A 20,470-nucleotide genomic window follows, 5' to 3' on the forward strand; every position below is an offset into this window, starting at 1 on the left:
CATCGCTGCGCCGTGACGTCACGTGGTCCCCGCGGTGCCGTGACGTCACCGTGCGGTCCCCGCGGTGCCGCGAGGTCCCGGTCCCGTCCCCGCACTGTCCCCACGCCATGCGCGCCCTGCGGGTGGCGCTGTGGGTCGCGCTATGGGGTGCGCGGTCCCCGCAGTGCCGTGACGTGACGTCCCCGTGTCCCCAACAGGTCCCTGCGGTGCCGTGAGGTCCCCGTGACGTCCCCGCACTGTCCCCACGCCATGCGCGCCCTGCGGGTGGCGCTGTGGGTCCCGCTGTGGGTCCCGCTGTGGGTCCCGCTATGGGTCCCGCTATGGGTCCCGCTGTGGGTCCCGCTATGGGGCGCGCGCTGCTCGTGGCGCGCCGCGCTCGTCCCCGCACGGTCCCTGCCATGACGTCCCCGTGTCCCCAACAGGTCCCCGCGGTGTCGCGAGGTCCCGGTCCCGTCCCCGCTCGGTCCCCACGCCATGCGCGCCCTGTGGGTCCCGCTATGGGTCCCGCTATGGGTCCCGCTGTGGGTCCCGCTATGGGGCGCGCGGTCCCTGCGGTGCCGCGACGTGACGTCCCCGTGTCCCCAACAGGTCCCCACGGTGCCACGAGGTCCCGGTCCCGTCCCCGCACTGTCCCCACGCCATGCGCGCCCTGCGGGTGGCGCTGTGGGTCGCGCTATGGGTCCCGCTATGGGGCGCGCGGTCCCCGCAGTGCCGCGACGTGACGTCCCCGTGTCCCCAACAGGTCCCTGCGGTGCCGTGAGGTCCCCGCACTGTCCCCGCACCATGCGGGTGGCGCTGTGGGTCCCGCTGTGGGTCCCGCTATGGGGCCAGCGCTGCTCGTGGCGCGCCGCGCTCACCCCTGCATGGTCCCCACCGTGACGTCCCCGTGTCCCCAACAGGTCCCTGCGGTGACATCCCCGCGCTGTCCCCACGCCATGCGCACCCTGCGGGTGGCGCTGTGGGTCCCGCTATGGGTCCCGCTGTGGGTCCCGCTGTGGGTCCCGCTGTGGGGCGCGCGCTGCTCGTGGCGCGCCGCGCTCGTCCCCGCACGGTCCCCACCGTGACGTCCCCGTGTCCCCACCAGGTCCCCGCGGTGACATCCCCGCGCTGTCCCCACGCCATGCGCGGACTGCAGGTGGCGCTGTGGGTCCCGCTGTGGGTCCCGCTGTGGGTCCCGCTATGGGTCCCGCTGTGGGTCCCTCTATGGGTCCCGCTGTGGGTCCCGCTATGGGTCCCGCTATAGGTCCCGCTGTGGGTCCCGCTGTGGGTCGCGCTGTGGGTCCCGCTGTGGGTCCCGCTGTGGGTCCCGCTGTGGGTCCCGCTGTGGGGCGCGCGCTGCTCGTGGCGCGCCGCGCTCGTCCTCGCACGGTCCCCGCCGTGACGTCCCCGTGTCCCCAACAGGTCCCTGCGGTGCCGCGAGGTCCCGGTCCCGTCCCCGCACTGTCCCCACGCCATGCGCGCCCTGCAGGCGGCGCTGTGGGTCCCACTATGGGGCGCGCGGTCCCCGCGGTGCCGCGACGTGACGTCCCCGTGTCCCCAACAGGTCCCCGCGGTGCCGTGAGGTCCCGGTGCCATGCGGGCGCTATGGGTCCCGCTGTGGGTCCCGCTGTGGGTCCCGCTGTGGGGCGCGCGCTGCTCGTGGCGCGCCGCGCTCGTCCCCGCGCCCGGCGGCCCCCGCGCCGCCCTGGCCCGCCAGCACCCCGAGGCCGCCGTGGCCGCCGTGTTCGAGGCGCTCACGGACACGGCCGTGGACACGGCGGCCGCCAGCGCCGTGCGTGACACCCGCGTGTCCCCCGTGTCCCCTCGTGTCACCCCCGTGTCCCCTCGTGTCACCCATGTGTCACCCGTGTGTCCCCTCGTGACACCCGTGTGTCCCCTCGTGTCCCCTCGTGTCACCCGTGTGTCCCTGCATGTCCCCGTGTCACCGCGTGACACCCGTGTGTCCCCCGTGTCCCCCGTGTGTCCTCCTGTGTCGCCGCGTGGCCCCCGTGTGTCCCTGCATGTCCCCGTGTCCCCACGTGTCACCCATGTGTCCCTGCATGTCCCCGTGTCACCGCGTGTCACCGTGTGTCCCCCGTGTGTCACCACGTGGCCCCCATGTGTCCCCCATGTGTCCCTGCATGTCCCCATGTCCCCGTGTGTCCCCCATGTGTCCCCCATGTGTCCCCCGTGTGTCCCCCGTGTCACCCGTGTGTCCCCGTGTGTCCCTGCATGTCCCTGTGTCACCACGTGTCCCCCATGTGTCCCCCGTGTGTCCCCGTGTGTCCACGTGTCCCCCGTGTGTCCCCCGTGTCACCATGTGGCCCCCGTGTGTCCTCCCGTGTGTCCCTCTGTGTCCCTGAGTGTCATCCGTGTCCCCCGTGTGTCCCCGCATGTCCCTGTGTGGCCCCCGTGTGTCCCCCGTGTCACTGTGTCCCCCCCGTGTCCCCCGTGTCACCGCGTGTCCCCCTGTGTCCCCACAGCCCTACTTCGGCTTCCCCTACTACCTGGAGATCCGCCTGGGGTGCCAGGCGCAGGTAGGGACACCATGGGGACACCATGGGGACACAGCAGGGACACCATGGGGACACCATGGGGACACGGCGGGGACACCATGGGGACAAGGGGGACACCATGGGGACAACATGGGGACACCATGGGGACACAGCAGGGACACCATGGGGACACCATGGGGACACGGCGGGGACACCATGGGGACAAGGGGGACACCATGGGGACACCATGGGGACATGACGGGGACACCATGGGGACAAGGGGGACACCATGGGGACACCATGGGGACACAGCAGGGACACCATGGGGACACCATGGGGACATGGGGGGGTGACCATGGGGACAAGGGGGACACCATGGGAACACGGCGGGGACACCATGGGGACACAGCGGGGACAGGGGGGACACGGATGTGCAAGGACATAGGGACACAGCACGGACACTGTGGGGACAAGGGGGACACAGTGGGGACATGAGGGACACGGTGGGGACAAGGGGACACGGATGTGCGAGGACATGGGGACACAGCAGGGACACCATGGGGACAAGGGGGACACGGTGGGGACATGGTGGGGACATGGTAGTGACACGGGGGGACATGGCAGGGACACAGGGGGACACAGCGGGGATATAAGGGACACGGTGGGGACAAGGGGGACGTGGTGGGGACATGGTGGGGACATGGTAGTGACATGGGGGGACATGGCAGGGACACAGAGGACACAGCAGGGACACAATGGGGACAAGGGGGACACATGGTAGTGACACAGGGGGACATGGCAGGGACACAGAGGACACAGCAGGAACACGATGGGGACAAGGGGGACACATGGTAGTGACACAGGGGGACATGGCAGGGATATAAGGGACATGATGGGGACAAAGTGGGGACATGGTAGTGACACAGGGGGACATGGCAGGGACACAGAGGACACAGCAGGAACACGATGGGGACAAGGGGGACACATGGTAGTGGCATGGGAGGACATGGCGGGGACACGGGACACAGCAGGGATATAAGGGACACAGTGGGGACACGAGGGACACAGGGGGACACGAGGGACACAGTGGGGACAAGAAGACACAGTGGGAATGTGGGGGAACGAGGCAGGGGACACAGGAGGACACGGAGGTGACAAAGGGGGACACATCGGGGACACGGTGACACAGTGGGGATGTGGGGGGGACACAAAGGGACATGTGGGGACACGGGGGGGACACGGGGTGGTGACATGGGCGCGCTGTCCCTGCAGGGCGCTGAAGCGGAGCAGGACATGGCGGGCGCTTGGGGACATGGGGGGGACACGGGCCGTGGCGGTGACACGGGGGCAGTGACACGGGTGGGTGACACGGGTGGGTGACACGGGGCGGTGACCCCGGTCGGTGACGCGGGGGCAGTGACACGGGTTGGTGACGCGGGTTGGTGGCGCCGGTCGGTGACACGGGTTGGTGACACGGGTGGGTGACACGGGTGGGTGACACAGGTTGGTGGCACCAGTCGGTGACATGGGTTGGTGACACGGTTGGTGACACAGGGTCGGTGACACAGTTGGTGACACGGGTGTCCCGCAGGGCGGTGACACGGAGCGGGCCACGCGCGGGGACACGGGTTGGTTACACGGGGTTGGTGACACGGTTGGTGACACAGTTGGTGACACGGTTGGTGACACGGGTTGGTGACATGGGTTGGTGACACGGGTGGGTGACACGGTCGGTGACACGGGTTGGTGACACAGTTGGTGACACGGTCGGTGACATGGGTTGGTGACACGGGTGGGTGACATGGGTGGGTGACACGGGTTGGTGACACAGTTGGTGACACGGTCGGTGACACAGGGATGTCCCCCAGGGCGGTGACGCGGAGCGGGCCACCCGCGGGGCGCAGCTCCTGGGGCTGCTGCCACTCGTCACTGTCACCTTCGAGCAGCCGGTGCACCCGGTGCGCCAGAAACCCGAGCGGCTGCAGATCCAGCTGCGCGCGGCGCCCTTCCGGCTGAGCCGTGAGCATCCCGCGGGATCGGGAATGATCCCTGGGATCGGGAATGTCCCCTGGGATCGGGAATGTCCCCTGGGATTGGGAATGATCCCTGGGATCGGGGACATGGGGATGTCCCTGGGATCGGGGACACGGGAAGGGCGGCTGCAGATCCAGCTGCGCGCGGCGCCCTTCCGGCTGACCCGTGAGCATCCCGTGGGATCGGGAATGATCCCTGGGATCGGGAATGTCCTTTGGGATTGGGAATGTCCCCTGCGATCGGGAATGTCCCCGGGGATCGGGAATGTCCCCGGGGATCGGGGACATGGGGATGTCCCTGGGATCGGGGACGCGGGAAGGGCGGCTGCAGATCCAGCTGCGCGCGGCGCCCTTCCGGCTGGTCCATGAGCATCCCATGGGATTGGGAATGATCCCTGGGATCGGGAATGTGGGAATGTCCCCTGGGATCGGGAATGTGGGAAGGGCGGCTGCAGATCCAGCTGCGCGCGGCGCCCTTCCGGCTGACCCGTGAGCATCCCGTGGGATCGGGAATGATCCCTGGGATTGGGAATGTCCCCTGGGATCGGGAATGTTCCCTGGGATTGGGGACGTGGGAAGGGCGGCTGCAGATCCAGCTGCGCGCGGCGCCCTTCCGGCTGGCCCGTGAGCATCCTGTGGGATCGGGAATGATCCCTGGGATCGGGAATGTCCTTTGGGATTGGGAATGTGGGAATGTCCCCTGGGATCGGGGACATGGGGATGTCCCATGGGATCGGGGACGTGGGAAGGGCGGCTGCAGATCCAGCTGCGCGCGGCGCCCTTCCGGCTGACCCGTGAGCATCCCGTGGGATCGGGAATGATCCCTGGGATCGGGAATGTGGGAATGTCCCTTGGGATCGGGAATGTCCCCTGGGATCGGGAATGTGGGAATGTCCCCTGGGATCGGGGACATGGGGATGTCCCTGGGATTGGGGACGTGGGAAGGGCGGCTGCAGATCCAGCTGCGCGCGGCGCCCTTCCGGCTGACCCGTGAGCATCCCGTGGGATCGGGAATGATCCCTGGGATTGGGAATGTCCCCGGGGATCGGGAATGTCCCTTGGGATCGGGAATGTCCCCTGGGATCGGGGACACGGGGATGTCCCTGGGATTGGGGACGCGGGAAGGGCGGCTGCAGCAGGAGCCGGGACGCGGGGATGGGATTACGGGTGTCCCATGGGATCAGGGACCTGGGGATGGCAGCTGCAGCGGGATCGGGGACCCAGGGCTGGGATCACGGGTGGGATGGGAGCTCCGGGGTTGGGATCACGGGTGGGATGGGGGCTCCGGGGCCGGGATTGGGTACCCAGGGCTGGGATCACAGGTGGGATGGGAGCTCCAGGACCGGGATTGGGTACCCAGGGCTGGGATCACGGGTGGGATGGGGGCTCCGGGGCTGGAATTGGGTACCCAGGGCTGGGATCACGGGTGGGATGGGGGCTCCAGGACCGGGATTGGGTACCCAGGGCTGGGATCACGGGTGGGATGGGAGCTCCGGGACCGGGATCACGGGTGGGATGGGGGCTCCGGGGTCGGGATTGGGTACCCAGGGCCGGGATCACGGGTGGGATGAGGGCTCCGGGACCGGGATTGGGTACCCAGGGCTGGGATCACGGGTGGGATGGGAGCTCTGGGGTCGGGATTGGGTACCCAGGGCTGAGATCACGGGTGGGATGGGGGCTCCAGGACCGGGATTGGGTACCCAGGGCTGGGATCACGGGTGGGATGGGAGCTCCGGGGTCGGGATTGGGTACCCAGGGCCGGGATCACAGATGGGATGGGGGCTCCGGGGCCGGGATCACGGGTGGGCTGGGAGCTCCGGGGCCGGGATCACGGGTGGGATGGGAGCTCCGGGCCCGGGATCACGGGTGGAATGGGAGCTCCGGGGCCGGGATTGGGTACCCAGGGCCGGGATCACGGGTGGGCTGGGAGCTCCCGTGGGCTCCGGGCGCTCCGGGCCGTTCCCAGCGCCGTTCCCAGCGCCGCTCCCAGGGCCGCGCGGCAGCGAGGAGCTCGGCCGCGTGCGCTGGTACACCCCCATGCCCATGGTGAACGGCAGCGCCGTCATGGACGTGCGCGTGCGGAGCAGCTTCCCGGGAACGCGGCTGCCCGAGCGCAGGCACGGGGGGACGGGGACATGGGGGGACATGGGGACATGGAGACATGGGGGGACATGGGGACATGGAGCAGCTTCCCGGGAACGCGGCTGCCCGAGCGCAGGCACGGGGGGACGGGGACATGGGGGGACATGGGGACATGGAGACATGGGGGGACATGGGGACATGGAGCAGCTTCCCGGGAACGCGGCTGCCCGAGCGCAGGCACGGGAGGACGGGGACATGGGGGACATGGGGACATGGAGACATGGGGGGACATGGGGACATGGAGCAGCTTCCCGGGAACGCGGCTGCCCGAGCGCAGGCACGGGGACATGGGGACATGGGGACATGGGGGACATGGGGGGACATGGGGGGACATGGGGACACGGGGACATGGAGCAGCTTCCCGGGAACGCAGCTGCCCGAGCACAGGCACGGGGGGACATGGGGACATGGGGACACGGGGGACATGGGGACACGAGGGGACACGGGGCGACACAGGGACATGGGGGACATGGGGGGACACGGGGGGGACATGGGGACATGCGGACATAGGCGGATGTGGGGGGACATGGGGACACGGGGGGACATGGGGACACGGGGGGACACGGGGACAGGGGTCACGGGGGGACACGGGGGACATGGGGGACATGGGGACATGGGAGGACACGGGGACATGGAGGGACACGGGGGGACATGGGGGACACGGGGGGACACGGGGACAGGGGGACACGGGGACATGGGGGGACACGGGGACATGGAGGGACACAGGGGGACATGGGGACACGGGGGGACACGGGGGGGACATGGGGACATGGGGTAACACGGGGCAACATGGGGCGACACGGGGGGACACTGGGGGACAGGGGGACGGTGGGGACATGGGGACACGGTGCCACCGTGGCCTTCCCGGTGCCAGGTTTTCCTTCAACGTCAACGGCTTCCTGCGGGAGACGGAGCGTGGGCTGCAGTGCACCGTGGGGCACCCGGTGCGGGCACCGCGGCGGGACGGTGACAACGGGGACGGTGACGGGGGGACGGTGACAACGAGGACGGTGACAAGGGGGACGGTGACAAGGGGGACGGTGACAGCGGGGACGGTGACAAGGGGGATGATGGTGACAAGGGGTGATGGTGACAAGGGGGACGGTGGTGACGAGAGTGACAGCGTCCCCAAGGGTGACGGTGCCAGGGGTGATGGTGCCACCAAGGGTGACGACACCAAGGGTGATGGTGCCAAGGGGGTGACAGTGCCAAGGGGGATAATGGTGCCAATGGTGCTGACACCAGGGGTGACAGTGCCAAGGGGGTGACATTGTCCCTGGAGGTGATGGTGACCCCGAGGGTGACAGTGCCAAGGGGGATAATGGTGCCAAGGGTGCTGATGCCGGGGGTGACGGTGCCAGGGGGTGACAGTGCCAAGGGGGTGACGGTGGCCCTGGAGGTGACGGTGACCCCAAGGGTGACAGTGCCAAGGGGTGACGGTGCCAAGGGGGATAATGGTGCCAAGGGTGCTGATGCCAGGGGTGATGGTGCCAGGGGGTGACAGTGCCAAGGGGGTGATGGTGGCCCTGGAGGTGACATTGCCAAGGGGGTGATGGTGGCCCCGAGGGTGATGGCACAGAGGAGTGACGGTGCCAAGGGGGTGACGGTGCCCCTGGAGGTGACAGTTCCAAGGGGGTGTTGGTGACCCCGAGGGTGACAGTGCCAAGGGGGATAATGGTGCCAATGCCAGGGGTGATGGTGCCAAGGGGTGACAGTGCCAAGGGGGTGACGGTGCCCCTGGAGGTGACGGTGACCCCAAGGGTGACATCGCAGAGGGGTGACGGTGCCAAGGGGGTGACGGTGACCCTGAGGGTGACAGTGCCAAGGGGGTGATGATGCCCCTGGGGGTGACAGTGCCAAGGGGGTGACAGTGCCCCTGGAGGTATGGAGGGTGACAGTACCAAGGGGTCCTGGTGCCGTGTCCCCGTGTCCCCCATGCAGATCCCGCAGCTCAAGAAGCTCCTGGAGACCGAGAGCCCCTCGCGGCCGCTCTGGGCCACGGTGGACAAGGCGCCCGTGCTGCTCCTGGGCGGCTTCACCAACAACAAGGTGGTCCTGCTGTCCGACTCCGGCTTCGACGACTTCCTGGCCGTGGAGGTGACGCCGGGTGACGCGCCGGGGGACGCGGCGGTGGCGGTGACACCCACGGTGACACCACGGCGCAGGTCGACATCGACAGCTGCTGGATCGGCTCCTTGACGTGCCCGTGGAGCGAGTTCTCCTCCACCATCCTGGACGCCATCGCCACCGAGAGCACCCTGTTCATCCGGCAGAACCAGCTCGTCTACTACTTCACGGGCAACTACTCGGTGCTGCACGTGGCCACGCGCGGCTCCGGTGAGCGGGGGACGCCGGTGACGCCGGTGACACCGCCATGGTGTGTCAATGTCACCCCGACGTGTCCCCAGCGCTGTGGACCCGCGTGCTCAACCGCATCTGCGTGGGCAAGTTGGTGCCCGTGCCCTTCCCGCACAACGGCTCCGAGTTCGTCGTGGCCATCGGGCGCGGGCAGCAGGAGGCCGATTTCTTCCTGGGCACCGTGCGAGGTTGGGGACGTTGGGGACAACGACGGGGTCCCCGTGTCACCCCCCCCGTGTCACCTCTCGTGTCCCTGCTCCAACAGACGGGCTCGTGCACTTCTCCGATGCCATCCGTGCGGATGGGAAGACGGTGTGCGAATACCTGGAATGTGAGCGGGTCCCCGCGTGCCACCGGCGGGTGACGCCGCCCCACGGGGACAACAGCCCCGCTGTCCCCGCAGTCACCACGTCCTGCAAGATCCAATGGGCCATCTACATCCCGGAGGAGAACAAGACGCTGCTGCTGCTGGAGCGCGCCGAGGACAACGTCACCGCGTACCACGTCGTGGCGTGCCACCACGGTGGGACACGGTGACAACCGCGCCGGGTGACACCGCGCCGGGGCCACCGCGCTCACCCCGCTGCGTCCTCGCCCATAGACACCCCCCGATTCACCATCGCCTACAACATCCCCCTGTTCCGCCCCAAAAGTGAGCGGTGGCACCAAGGGGGTGGCCCCAGTGTCACCGTCCCCCCGGTGTCACCCGCTGTCCCCGCAGCCATGGAGAAGGCCTTCGTGATGCTGGTGGGGCTGGAGGAGTACAGCCGGACGCCGGTGGTTGTGCGCGGCCTGTCCTACAACCCCTTCAGCACCATCTTCTACGCGTGGGGCAACGTCATCCTGCAGAGGTGGCACCGCGGCGTTCCCGGCGCCGGGAATGCCGGCGGACGGATCCCACCCGCTCCCCTCTTCCCGCAGCTACGACAGCCGGAATTACATCTTCCTGTCCGAGTTTCCCGGCAGATCCGTCATCAAGAACTTCATCCAGTCGTACCGGGGGGAGATCGTGTGCGTCACCGAGGCCGAGGAGGTACCGGGATGCACGGAGCGGCATCCCGACATTCCGGTGTCGTATCCCGCCATTCCGGTGTCGCATCCTGCCATTCCCGCGCCGTATCCCGTCATTCCCGCAGGTCTGGTTCTTCATGGAGGGCAGCTCCGTCATCGAGCAGCTCTTCCCGAGCCGGGCATGGAGCATGTTCGCCAACATCCAGCTCCTGGAGGGATCCATGGAATACGGCGCCAACGAGTCCACGCTCAGCTACTTCTACGACCGCGAGGGGCTGCAGCAGGTGGGAGCGTCCGCGGATCCCAGGGATCCAATGGATCCTGCGTGTCCCATGGATCCCATGCATCCAATGGATCCCGTGCATCCAATGGATCCCATGTGTCCCGCGGATCCCACGTGTCCCGCGGATCCCGTGCATCCAATGAATCCCATGGATCCTGTGCATCCCATGGATCCCACACAGCCTGTGGATCCCGTGCATCCCACGGATCCCACGGATCCTGTGCATCCCACGGATCCCACGGATCCCGTGGATTCTGTGCATCCCATGGATCCCATGGATCCCACGCGCCCCGTGGATCCCGTGCATCCAATGGATCCCACACAGCCTGTGGATCCCGTGCATCCCATGGATCCCATGGATCCTGTGCATCCCATGGATCCCATGGATCCCACGGATCCTGTGCATCCCATGGATCCCACATGTCCCATGGATCCTGTGCATCCCATGGATCTCACATGTCCCATGGATCCTGCGGATCCTGCAAATCCCGCAGATCCCTCACATACTGCGCATCCCGCACATCCTGTGGATCCCGCTCATCCTGTGGATCCCATGGATCCTGCCCATCCCACGCATTCCGCAGATCCTGCGTGTCCTGCGGATCCTGCACATCCTGCAGATCCCACACATCCCGTGGATCCCGCACGTCCCGCACGTCCTGTGGATCCCATGGATCCCACACATCCCGCACGTCCTGTGGATCCCATGGATCCCACACATCCCACACGTCCTGCACGCCCTGTGGATCCCATGGATCCCACACATCCTGCGGATTCCGCACATCCCATGGATATTGCACATCCTGCACGTCCCACGTCTTGCATGTCCCGCGGATCCCATGGATCCCACGGATCCCATGGATCTTGCGGATCCCACGGATCCCGCGGATCCCATGGATCTTGCACATCCTGCACGTCCCACGTCTTGCATGTCCCGCGGATCCCACGGATCCCACGGATCCCATGGATCTTGCGGATCCCACGGATCCCGCGGATCCCGCAGATCCCGTGGATCTTGCACATCCTGCACGTCCCGCAGATCCCGCAGATCCTGCACATCCCATGGATCTTGTGGATCCCGCACATCCCGCGGATCCTGCACGTCCCGCACGTCCCACAGATCCCGCAGATCCCACGGATCCCGCACATCCCATGGATCTTGCACATCCCGCGGATCCCGCACATCCCACACGTCCTGCTGATCCCGCACATCCCATGGATCTTGCGGATCCCGCACATCCCGCGGATCCTGCACGTCCCGCACGTCCCACAGATCCCGCAGATCCCACGAATCCCGCACATCCCATGGATCTTGCACATCCCGCACATCCCATGGATCTTGCACATCCCGCGGATCCCGCGGATCCCACACATCCCATGCATCCCGTGGATCCCGCACTCACCGCGCGCCCCCTCCCCTCTCCCGCAGCTCGTCTACATTCCCGACGGAGCCGGCAGGATCGTCAAGCGGAAATTCCCGGTCGCCTACGTCCTGTCCCACCTCTGCCTGCGCTCGCACCACTACTCGTCCAGCAGCACCCCGTGAGCGCGGGGACAGCGCGTGACGGGGACACGACAGGGTGACGGGGACACCACGGGGTGACGGGGACACCACGGGGTGACGGGGACATGACACGGTGACGGGGACACCGCGGCGACAGGGACGCGACGCAGTGATGGGGACACCGTGTGATGGGGACACGACATGGTGACACCGCAGCGATGGTGACACCACGGTGACACCACTGTGATGGGGACACCGCAGTGATGGGGACACCGTGGTGATGGGGACATGAGGGGGTGACAGGGACACCGCAGTGATGGGGACACTGTGTGACGGGGACACCGTGGTGACAGGGGCACAACACGGTGATGGTGACACTGCAGTGACAGGGACACAATGCGGTGACAGGGACACCATGTGATGGGGACATGACGTGGGGATGGGGACACAACACGGTGACAGCACGGTGTTGGGGACACCACAGTGACAGGGACACCACAGGGTGACGGGGACACCGCGGGGACACGACGGGGTGACAGTGACACCGCGGCAGTGGTGACACCACGGTGACAGCACGGTGATGGGGACACCACGGTGACAAGAACACCACAGGGTGACGGGGACACCGCGGGGACACCGCAGTGACGGGGACACGACAGGGTGACGGGGACACCACGACGATGGTGACACCACAGTGACAACACAGTGATGGGGACACCACAGTAACGGGGACACCACATTAACAGGGACACGACGGGGTGACGGGGACACGATGGGGTGATGGGGACACCATGGCGACAGGGACACGACGCGGCGACAGGGACACCACGACGTGGTGACAGGGACACCGCGATGACAGGGACACCGCAATGACGGTGACACAATGGGGTGACGGAGGCACTGCGATGACGGGGACACGCAGCGATGGTGACACCGCAGTGATGGGGACACCATGATGACGGGGACGGGACACAGTGACGGGGACACCGTGGTGACGGGGACACCGCGGTGACGGGGACACCGCAACGTGGCGATGGGGACACTGTGGTGACGGGAACACAATGCGGTGACGGTGACACCATGGCAATGGGGACACTGTGTGATGGGGACACCACGGCGATGGGGACACCACGACGCAGTGATGGGGACACCGCGATGACGGTGACACAACGGGGTGACAGGGACATCACGCGACGGGGACACGACAGGGTGACAGTGACACCGCTGTGACAGGGACACCACAGTGATGGGGACACAGCGTGGTGACGGGGACACGACAGGGTGATGGGGACACCGTGTGACGGGGACACCGCGGTGATGGGGACACCACAATGACGGGGATACCACGATGATGGGGACACCACGACGCAGTGATGGGGACACCGCGATGACGGTGACACAACGGGGTGACGGGGACACTGTGTGACGGGGACACTGTGTGACGGGGACGCTGCGGTGATGGGGACACCGCGATGACGGGGACACCACGACGCAGTGATGGGGACACTGCGGTGACGGGGACACCGCGGTGATGGGGACACCGCATGACGGGGACACAACGCCATGACAGGGACACCGTGTGGCGACGGGGACACGATGGGGTGACGGGGACACAACGCCGTGACGGGGACACCGTGTGGCGACAGGGACACCACTGTGACAGGGACACGACGGGGTGACGGGGACACCGCCTGATGGGGACATGACGGGGACACTGTGGTGACGGGGACGCAACGGGGTGACAGGGCCATGATGCGGCAATGGGAACACTGCGGTGATGGGGACACCGCGTGATGGGGACACTGCTGTGACGGGGACACAACACCGTGATGGGGACACCGTGTGGCGACGGGGACACGACGGGGTGATGGGGACACCGCGTGACGGGGACACAATGGGGTGACGGGGACACGACGGGGTGACGGGGCCATGATGCGGCAATGGGAACACTGCGGTGACGGGGACACCACGCGACGGGGACACAACACCGTGATGGGGACACCGTGCGGCGACGGGGACACGATGGGGTGACGGGGACACCGTGCGGCGACGGGGACGCTACGCGGCAATGGGGACACAATGGGGTGACGGGGACACCGCGGTGACGGTGCCACCGCCGTGTCCCCAGCGAGCTGCGCTTCGTGGGCTTCACCACCGTGTGCCCCTTCGCGGTGCTCAAGTTCAGCGAGCTGCCCATGCCGCAGCGCTACAGCCGCCTGGAGCACTACCGCGCCGCGCCGCCTGTCGTCACCGACCGCACCGGCTTCCACAGCAACAAGTCGCTCGCCGTCTACCAGGGCCTGGTGTTCCACCTGCTCTGGCTACACTCGGACTACAACCGGGTGAGCGCGCCGCTTCCCGGGATGCTCCGCGTGCGGATCCGGGAGGAATCGGGGATTCCGACGCGTTTTCCAGCCCTACGCGGACCCCGTGCACGACCCGACGTGGCGCTGGTGGCGCAACAGGAAGCAGGACGCCGTGAGTGCCGGGAACGCCGCCGTATCCCGGGAATTCCGCGCTTCCCGCGGGAATCCCGGGAATTCCGCGCTTCCCGCCGGCATTCCGGCCACGGAAACGGCTCCGGCAGGATTATTACCTGTACCTGGCGAGCACGGGCAGCTCCCCGGGCGGCCTCTACGTCAACATGGAGCATTACGCCAAGATCTACGACCTGCCGTCGCGCAACGAGCTGCCCGAGCGCATCTACCTGGACAAGGGCGACGCGTACAGCTTCTCCGTGACCCTCAGCATCCGCTCCACGCTGGAGAGGGGTGAGCGGGATGCGGATTCCGGGATGCTCCATCCCGCGGGATGAGCAGGATCGCCCATTCCGGGATGCTCCATCCCACGGGATGAGCGGGATTGCCCATTCCGGGATGCTCCATCCCGCGGGATGAGCGGGATGCGGATTCTGGGATGCTCCATCCCGCGGGATGAGCGGGATGCGGATTCCAGGATGAGCGGGATGCCCATTCCGGGATGCTCCATCCCACGGGATGAGCGGGATGCCCATTCCGGGATGCTCCATCCCGCGGGATGAGCGGGATGCCCATTCCGGGATGCTCCATCCCGCGGGATGAGCGGGATGCCCATTCCGGGATGAGCGGGATGCCCATTCTGGAATGAGCGGGATGCCCATTCCGGGATGCTCCATCCCCCGGGATGAGCGGGATGCCCATTCCAGGATGAGCGGGATGCCCATTCTGGGAGGTTCCATCCCACAGGATGAGCGGGATGCGGATTCCGGGATGCTCCATCCCGCGGGATGAGCAGGATCGACCATTCCGGGATGCTCCATCCCACAGGATGAGCGGGATGCCCATTCTGGGATGCTCCATCCCACGGGATGAGCGGGATTGCCCATTCCGGGATGCTCCATCCCGCAGGATGAGCGGGATGCCCATTCCGGGATGAGCGGGATCCCCATTCCGGGATGCTCCATCCCGCGGGATGAGCGGGATGCCCATTCCGGGATGAGCGGGATGCGGATTCCGGGATGCTCCATCCCGCGGGATGAGCGGGATCGCCCATTCCGGGATGCTCCATCCCACGGGATAAGCAGGATCGCCCATTCCGGGATGCTCCATCTCACGGGATGAGCAGGATGCCCATTCCAGGATGCTCCATCCCGCGGGATGAGCGGGATGCCCATTCCGGGATGCTCCATCCCGCGGGATGAGCGGGATGCCCATTCCGGGATGCTCCATCCCACGGGATGAGCGGGATCGCCCATTCCAGCATCCTCCTCGTTTTGCAGCTTGGGAGAAGAACTTCCTGAACCGGGTGAAGCTCACGGTGGTCCTGTCGCACCCCTCCAACCTGGTGTTCTTCCTGCACCGCCAGAACCTGGTGAACCGGGCCTCGGTGCTCTACAAGGTGTGCGGGTCCTCGGAACCGACGGAACCGGGAATGTGGTCCTACGGGCGCATCCGCATCCCTCGCATTCCAGGTGAGCATCCAGGACACGGCGCGCTATCCGCAGCAGGGATTCAGCGGGAAGAACCTCCTCAAGAGCTCCATGGTGCTCAAGGTGGGAGCGGGCGCCCGGCGGGGGACACGCGCGTGTCCCCAAGTGCCACCTCCCCACGTGGTCACCTGTCCCCAGGTGGTCAACTCGGCCACCATCTGCTACCAGTACTCGGAATCGGGGCCGGCGCTGCAGGTACCACCAGGGTGACATGGGCGCATGTCCCCATTGTGTCCCCCATGGTGCCCCCATTGTGTCCCCATTGTGTCCCCCATGGTGTCCCCCATGGTGTCCCCATGGTGTCCCCGTCCCAGGGCTACCACTCGGTGCCCGTGTTCATCGGGTGTCCCCCGGGCAAGCGCATGGCCTTCGACATCACCAACAGCATCAAGCACACGACGAGCACCAACAAGCGCTACTTCAACTGCCTCAGCCAGAACCCGGAGATGCCCTGCTTCTTCTTCGAGGACGGTGGGGACGCGGTGGCACGCGGTGGCATTCCCATTCCCGCCGCCCCGATCCGCTCGGAATTCCCCCCTTGCAGTGTTCTACCCGCTCTTCCTGATCCAGGACATGGTGACGGGGGACTCGGGCTCCTTCCTGGGACGGTGAGTGTCGCGGTGACGGTGGTGGCCGCGCGGGGACGTCCCGTCACGGTGCCGGTTCCCAGGTACACGCTCAAGGTGATCGGCGGCTCCGCGCACTCCGAGGACACCATCGTGCGCTACCGGCCCGAGGACGTCTGGAAGTACAACATCGACAACGCCAGGTACCGCCGGGAGCGTCCCGGGATCCCACGAGTGTCCCGGGATCCTGTGAACATCCCGTGAGCATCCCGGGATCCCACAAGTGTCCTGGGATCCCGTGAGTGTCCCATGAGCGTCACGGGATCCTGTGAGCATCCTGCAAGTGTCCCGGGATCCCGTGAGTGTCCCATGAGCATCCCGGGATACCATGAGTGTCCCGGGATCCTGTGAGAGTCCTGCGAGTGTCCCAGGATCCCGTGAGTGTCCCGTGAGCATCCCGGGATCCTGTGAGTGTCCCGTGAGCATCCCGGGATCCCACGAGCGTCCCGGGATCCTGTGAGCATCCTGCAAGCGTCCCAGGATCCCGCGAGTGTCCTGGGATCCCATGAGCGTCCCGTGAGCATCCCGGGATACCATGAGTGTCCCGGGATCCTGTGAGAGTCCTGCGAGTGTCCCAGGATCCCGTGAGTGTCCCGTGAGCATCCCGGGATCCTGTGAGTGTCCCATGAGCATCCCGGGATCCCACGAGCGTCCCGGGATCCTGTGAGCATCCTGCAAGCGTCCCAGGATCCCGCGAGTGTCCTGGGATCCCATGAGCGTCCCATGAGCATCCCGGGATCCTGCGAGCATCCCTCGAGCATCCCAGGATCCCATGAGCATCCCAGGATACCATGAGTGTCCCGGGATACTGCGAGTGTCCCGCGAGCATCCTGGGATACCATGATTGTCCCATGGGCATCCCGGGATCACGCGAGCATCCCATGAGTGTTCTGGGATCCCATGAGTGCCCCATGAGCATCCCAGTATCCCATGTGTGTCCCACAAGCATCCCGGGATCCTGCGAGTGTCCCAGGATCCCATGAGTGTCCTATGAGCATCCTGGGATCCCGTGAGCATCCCATGAGTGTTCCAGGATCCCATGAGTGTCCTGGGATCCTATGAGCTCCCACAAGCGTCCCGGGATCCCGCGAGCATCCCATGAGTGTTCCGGGATCCTGTGAGCATCCTACAAGCATCCCAGGATCCCATGAGCATCCCATGAGCATCCTGGGATCCCGTGAGCATCCCATGAGTGTTCCGGGATCCCGTGAGCATCCCGGGATCCCGCGAGCATCCCGGGATTTTGTGAGCATCCCATGAGCATCCTGGGATCCCGTGAGCATCCCATGAGTGTTCCGGGATCCCGTGAGCATCCCGGGATCCCGCGAGCATCCCATGAGTGTTCCGGGATCCCGTGAGCATCCCGGGACCCCGCGAGCGTCCCGGGCTCCCCGCAGCACCCAGCAGAGCCTCATCTGGCAGAGCGCGGACAGGGTGGTCACCGACCCGCAGGGCTACCCCATCCACTCCAGCGTCAGCAACGGCATCAGGTGAGCGCCGGGACGGGTGTCCCCAAGGTGCCACCGCGTCCCCACGGCGTCCCTGAGGTGCCACCACATCCCCATGGCATCCCCGAGGTGCCACCACGTCCCCGCGGCGTCCCCGAGGTGCCACCACGTCCCCATGGTGTCCCCGAGGTGCCACCGCGTCCCCGCGACGTCCCCGGCGCCACCGCGTCCCCGTGACGTCCCCGAAGTGCCACCGCATCCCCATGGTGTCCCCGAGGTGCCACCGCGTCCCCGCGGCATCCCCGGCGGTGCCACCACGTCCCCACGGCGTCCCCGAGGTGCCACCGCGTCCCCAGCGGTGCCACTACATCCCCATTGTGTCCCCGAGGTGCCACCGCGTCCCCGTGGTGTCCCCGGCGGTGCCGCCACGTCCCCACGGTGTCCCCTGCGGTGCCACCGCGTCCCCGCGATGTCCCGGCGGCGCCACCATGTTCCCAGTGCCACCGCTTCCTCACGGCGTCCCCGGTGCCACCGCATCCCCACAGCGTCCCCGGCGGTGCCGCCACGTCCCCGCAATGTCCCCGCGTCCCCACGATGTCCCCGGCGGCGCCACCGCATCCCCACAGCGTCCCCACGTCCCCAATATATCCCCGCAACGTCCCCAGCGGCGCCACCGCGTCCCCACGATGTCCCCGGTGCCAACGCGTCCCCGCGGCGTCCCCGGGATGTCCCCGGCGGTGCCACCGCGTCCCCACGATGTCCCCGGTGCCAACGCGTCCCCGCGGCGTCCCCGGGATGTCCCCGGCGGCGTCCCCGCGATGTCCCCACGATGTCCCCGCAGGTGGCTGTGCCAGAGGGACTCCCCGTGTCACAACGTGGCGCCCGCGGGGCTCACGGCCCCCAGCTACTACTTCTTGGTGCTGGTGTCCAACAGGCGAGTGCGGGGCGGGCGCCACGCAGGGGCCGGCGACACGTCCCGAGTGTCCCCGTGTCCCCTCCGCCGCCCCGCAGGGACGTGGACACGTCCACGTACTGCGACTACAACCTGGAGTTCGTGCTGCACGTGCACGGGCTGCAGCTCAGCTCCACCAGCAAGCTGCGCTTCATGAAGGTGGGGATGCAACGCGGGGGGGGTCCCACGCGTGTAGCGCCCCACGGCCGCCCCACGGCGGCGCCGCGTCCCCGCAGATGACCACGGGTGTCCTGCTGGGCTTGGTGGCCGTGTACCTGTTCTATTGCCACGTGGGGAAGAGGATGGTGGCCTCCTTCTTCAACATGGTGCACAAGCTGGAGGAGGTGTCCACGCTGGCGCCGGGTGAGCGCGCGTGGCGTGGGGCGACGGGCACGGGGTGGGGGACCCGGTCCCACGCGTGTCACCGCCGCTGTCCCCGCAGGCTCCACCAGCACCAGCGCGTCCTCCATGAGCAGCCGGGCCGAGCACGGGGACTCCCCGCCCCGCAGCGCGTCGGGACACAGTGTCCTGAGCGAGGCGGGCCGGGCCGGGCGGCCCTGAGCCGAACCGGGACGAACCGGGACGAGCCGGAGCCCCGGGATGAGCCGGGACGAGCCGGGACCCCGCCGCGTCCCTCCCCTCCCGATAAACCCTCTTCCCGGTTGAACCCGCTCGCCGAGATGAGCCAGGACGAACCGGGACGAGCCGGGACGAACCGGGATCCCGCCGCGTCCCTCCCCTCCCAATAAACCCCCTTCCCGGTTGAACCCGCTCGCCGGGATGAGCTGGGACGAACCGGAGCGCCGGGACGAGCCGGGATGAGCCGGGACGAGCCGGGACGAGCCGGGATCCCGCCGCATCCCTCCCTTCCCAATAAACCCCCTTCCCGGTTGAACCCGCTCGCCGGGATGAGCCGGGACGAGCCGGGATCCCACCACGTCCCCCCACTCCCAATAAACCCCCTTCCCGGTTAAACCCGCTCCCCGGGATGGGACGGGACGAACCGGGACGAACCGGGATCCCTCCGCATCCCTCCCCTCCCAATAAACCTCCTTCCCGGTTGAACCCGCTCGCCGGGATGAGCCAGGACGAACCGGGACGAGCCGGGACGAGCCGGGATGAGCCGGGACGAGCCGGGATCCCGCCGCGTCCCTCCCCTCACAATAAACCCCCTTCCCGGTTGAACCCGCTCGCCAGGATGAGCCGGAGCCCCGGGACGAGCCGGGACGAGCCGGGACGAACCGGGATCCCGTCGCGTCCCTCCCCTCCCGATAAACCCCCTTCCCGGTTAAACCCGCCCCCCAGGATGGGACGGGACGAACCGGGATCCCGCCGCGTCCCTCCCCTCACAATAAACCCCCTTCCCGGTTAAACCCGCCCGCCGGGATGAGCCGGAGCGCCGGGACGAACCGGGACGAGCCGGGACGAACCGGAGCGCCGGGACGAGCCGGGATCCCGCCGCATCCCTCCCCTCCCAATAAATCCCCTTCCCGGTTGAACCCGCTCGCCGGGATGAACCGGGACGAGCCGGGACGAACCGGGACGAGCCGGGATCCCGCCGCATCCCTCCCCTCCCAATAAACCCTCTTCCCGGTTGAACCCGCTCGCCAGGATGAGCCGGGACGAACCGGGACGAACCGGGATCCCGCCGCATCCCTCCCCTCCCGATAAA

General features: G+C 67.3%; 1 protein-coding gene across 1 annotated transcript; it reads left to right on the forward strand.

The window, feature by feature from the left end:
• Positions 1 to 1,573: 1,573 nt before the first annotated feature.
• Positions 1,574 to 19,038, forward strand: CATSPERG (catsper channel auxiliary subunit gamma). Its single transcript, XM_088537492.1, has 26 exons — positions 1,574 to 1,771; positions 2,463 to 2,516; positions 4,343 to 4,493; positions 6,498 to 6,624; positions 7,524 to 7,593; positions 8,591 to 8,746; positions 8,815 to 8,986; positions 9,058 to 9,195; positions 9,273 to 9,530; positions 9,609 to 9,659; positions 9,729 to 9,858; positions 9,929 to 10,040; positions 10,144 to 10,302; positions 11,731 to 11,843; positions 13,934 to 14,147; positions 14,221 to 14,283; positions 14,393 to 14,576; positions 15,563 to 15,681; positions 15,755 to 15,835; positions 15,911 to 15,967; positions 16,087 to 16,243; positions 16,317 to 16,380; positions 16,443 to 16,541; positions 17,796 to 17,888; positions 18,688 to 18,780; positions 18,858 to 19,038. The coding sequence occupies exons 1-26, from the start codon at positions 1,574 to 1,576 to the stop codon at positions 19,036 to 19,038; spliced, it is 3,294 nt and encodes a 1,097-aa protein (XP_088393618.1).
• Positions 19,039 to 20,470: the final 1,432 nt, after the last annotated feature.

Source organism: Tinamus guttatus, unplaced genomic scaffold, assembly GCF_059628265.1.
Source record: "Tinamus guttatus ecotype Peru unplaced genomic scaffold, ASM5962826v1 Tinamus_guttatus_pri_ptg000785l, whole genome shotgun sequence".
NCBI lineage: Eukaryota > Metazoa > Chordata > Aves > Tinamiformes > Tinamidae > Tinamus > Tinamus guttatus.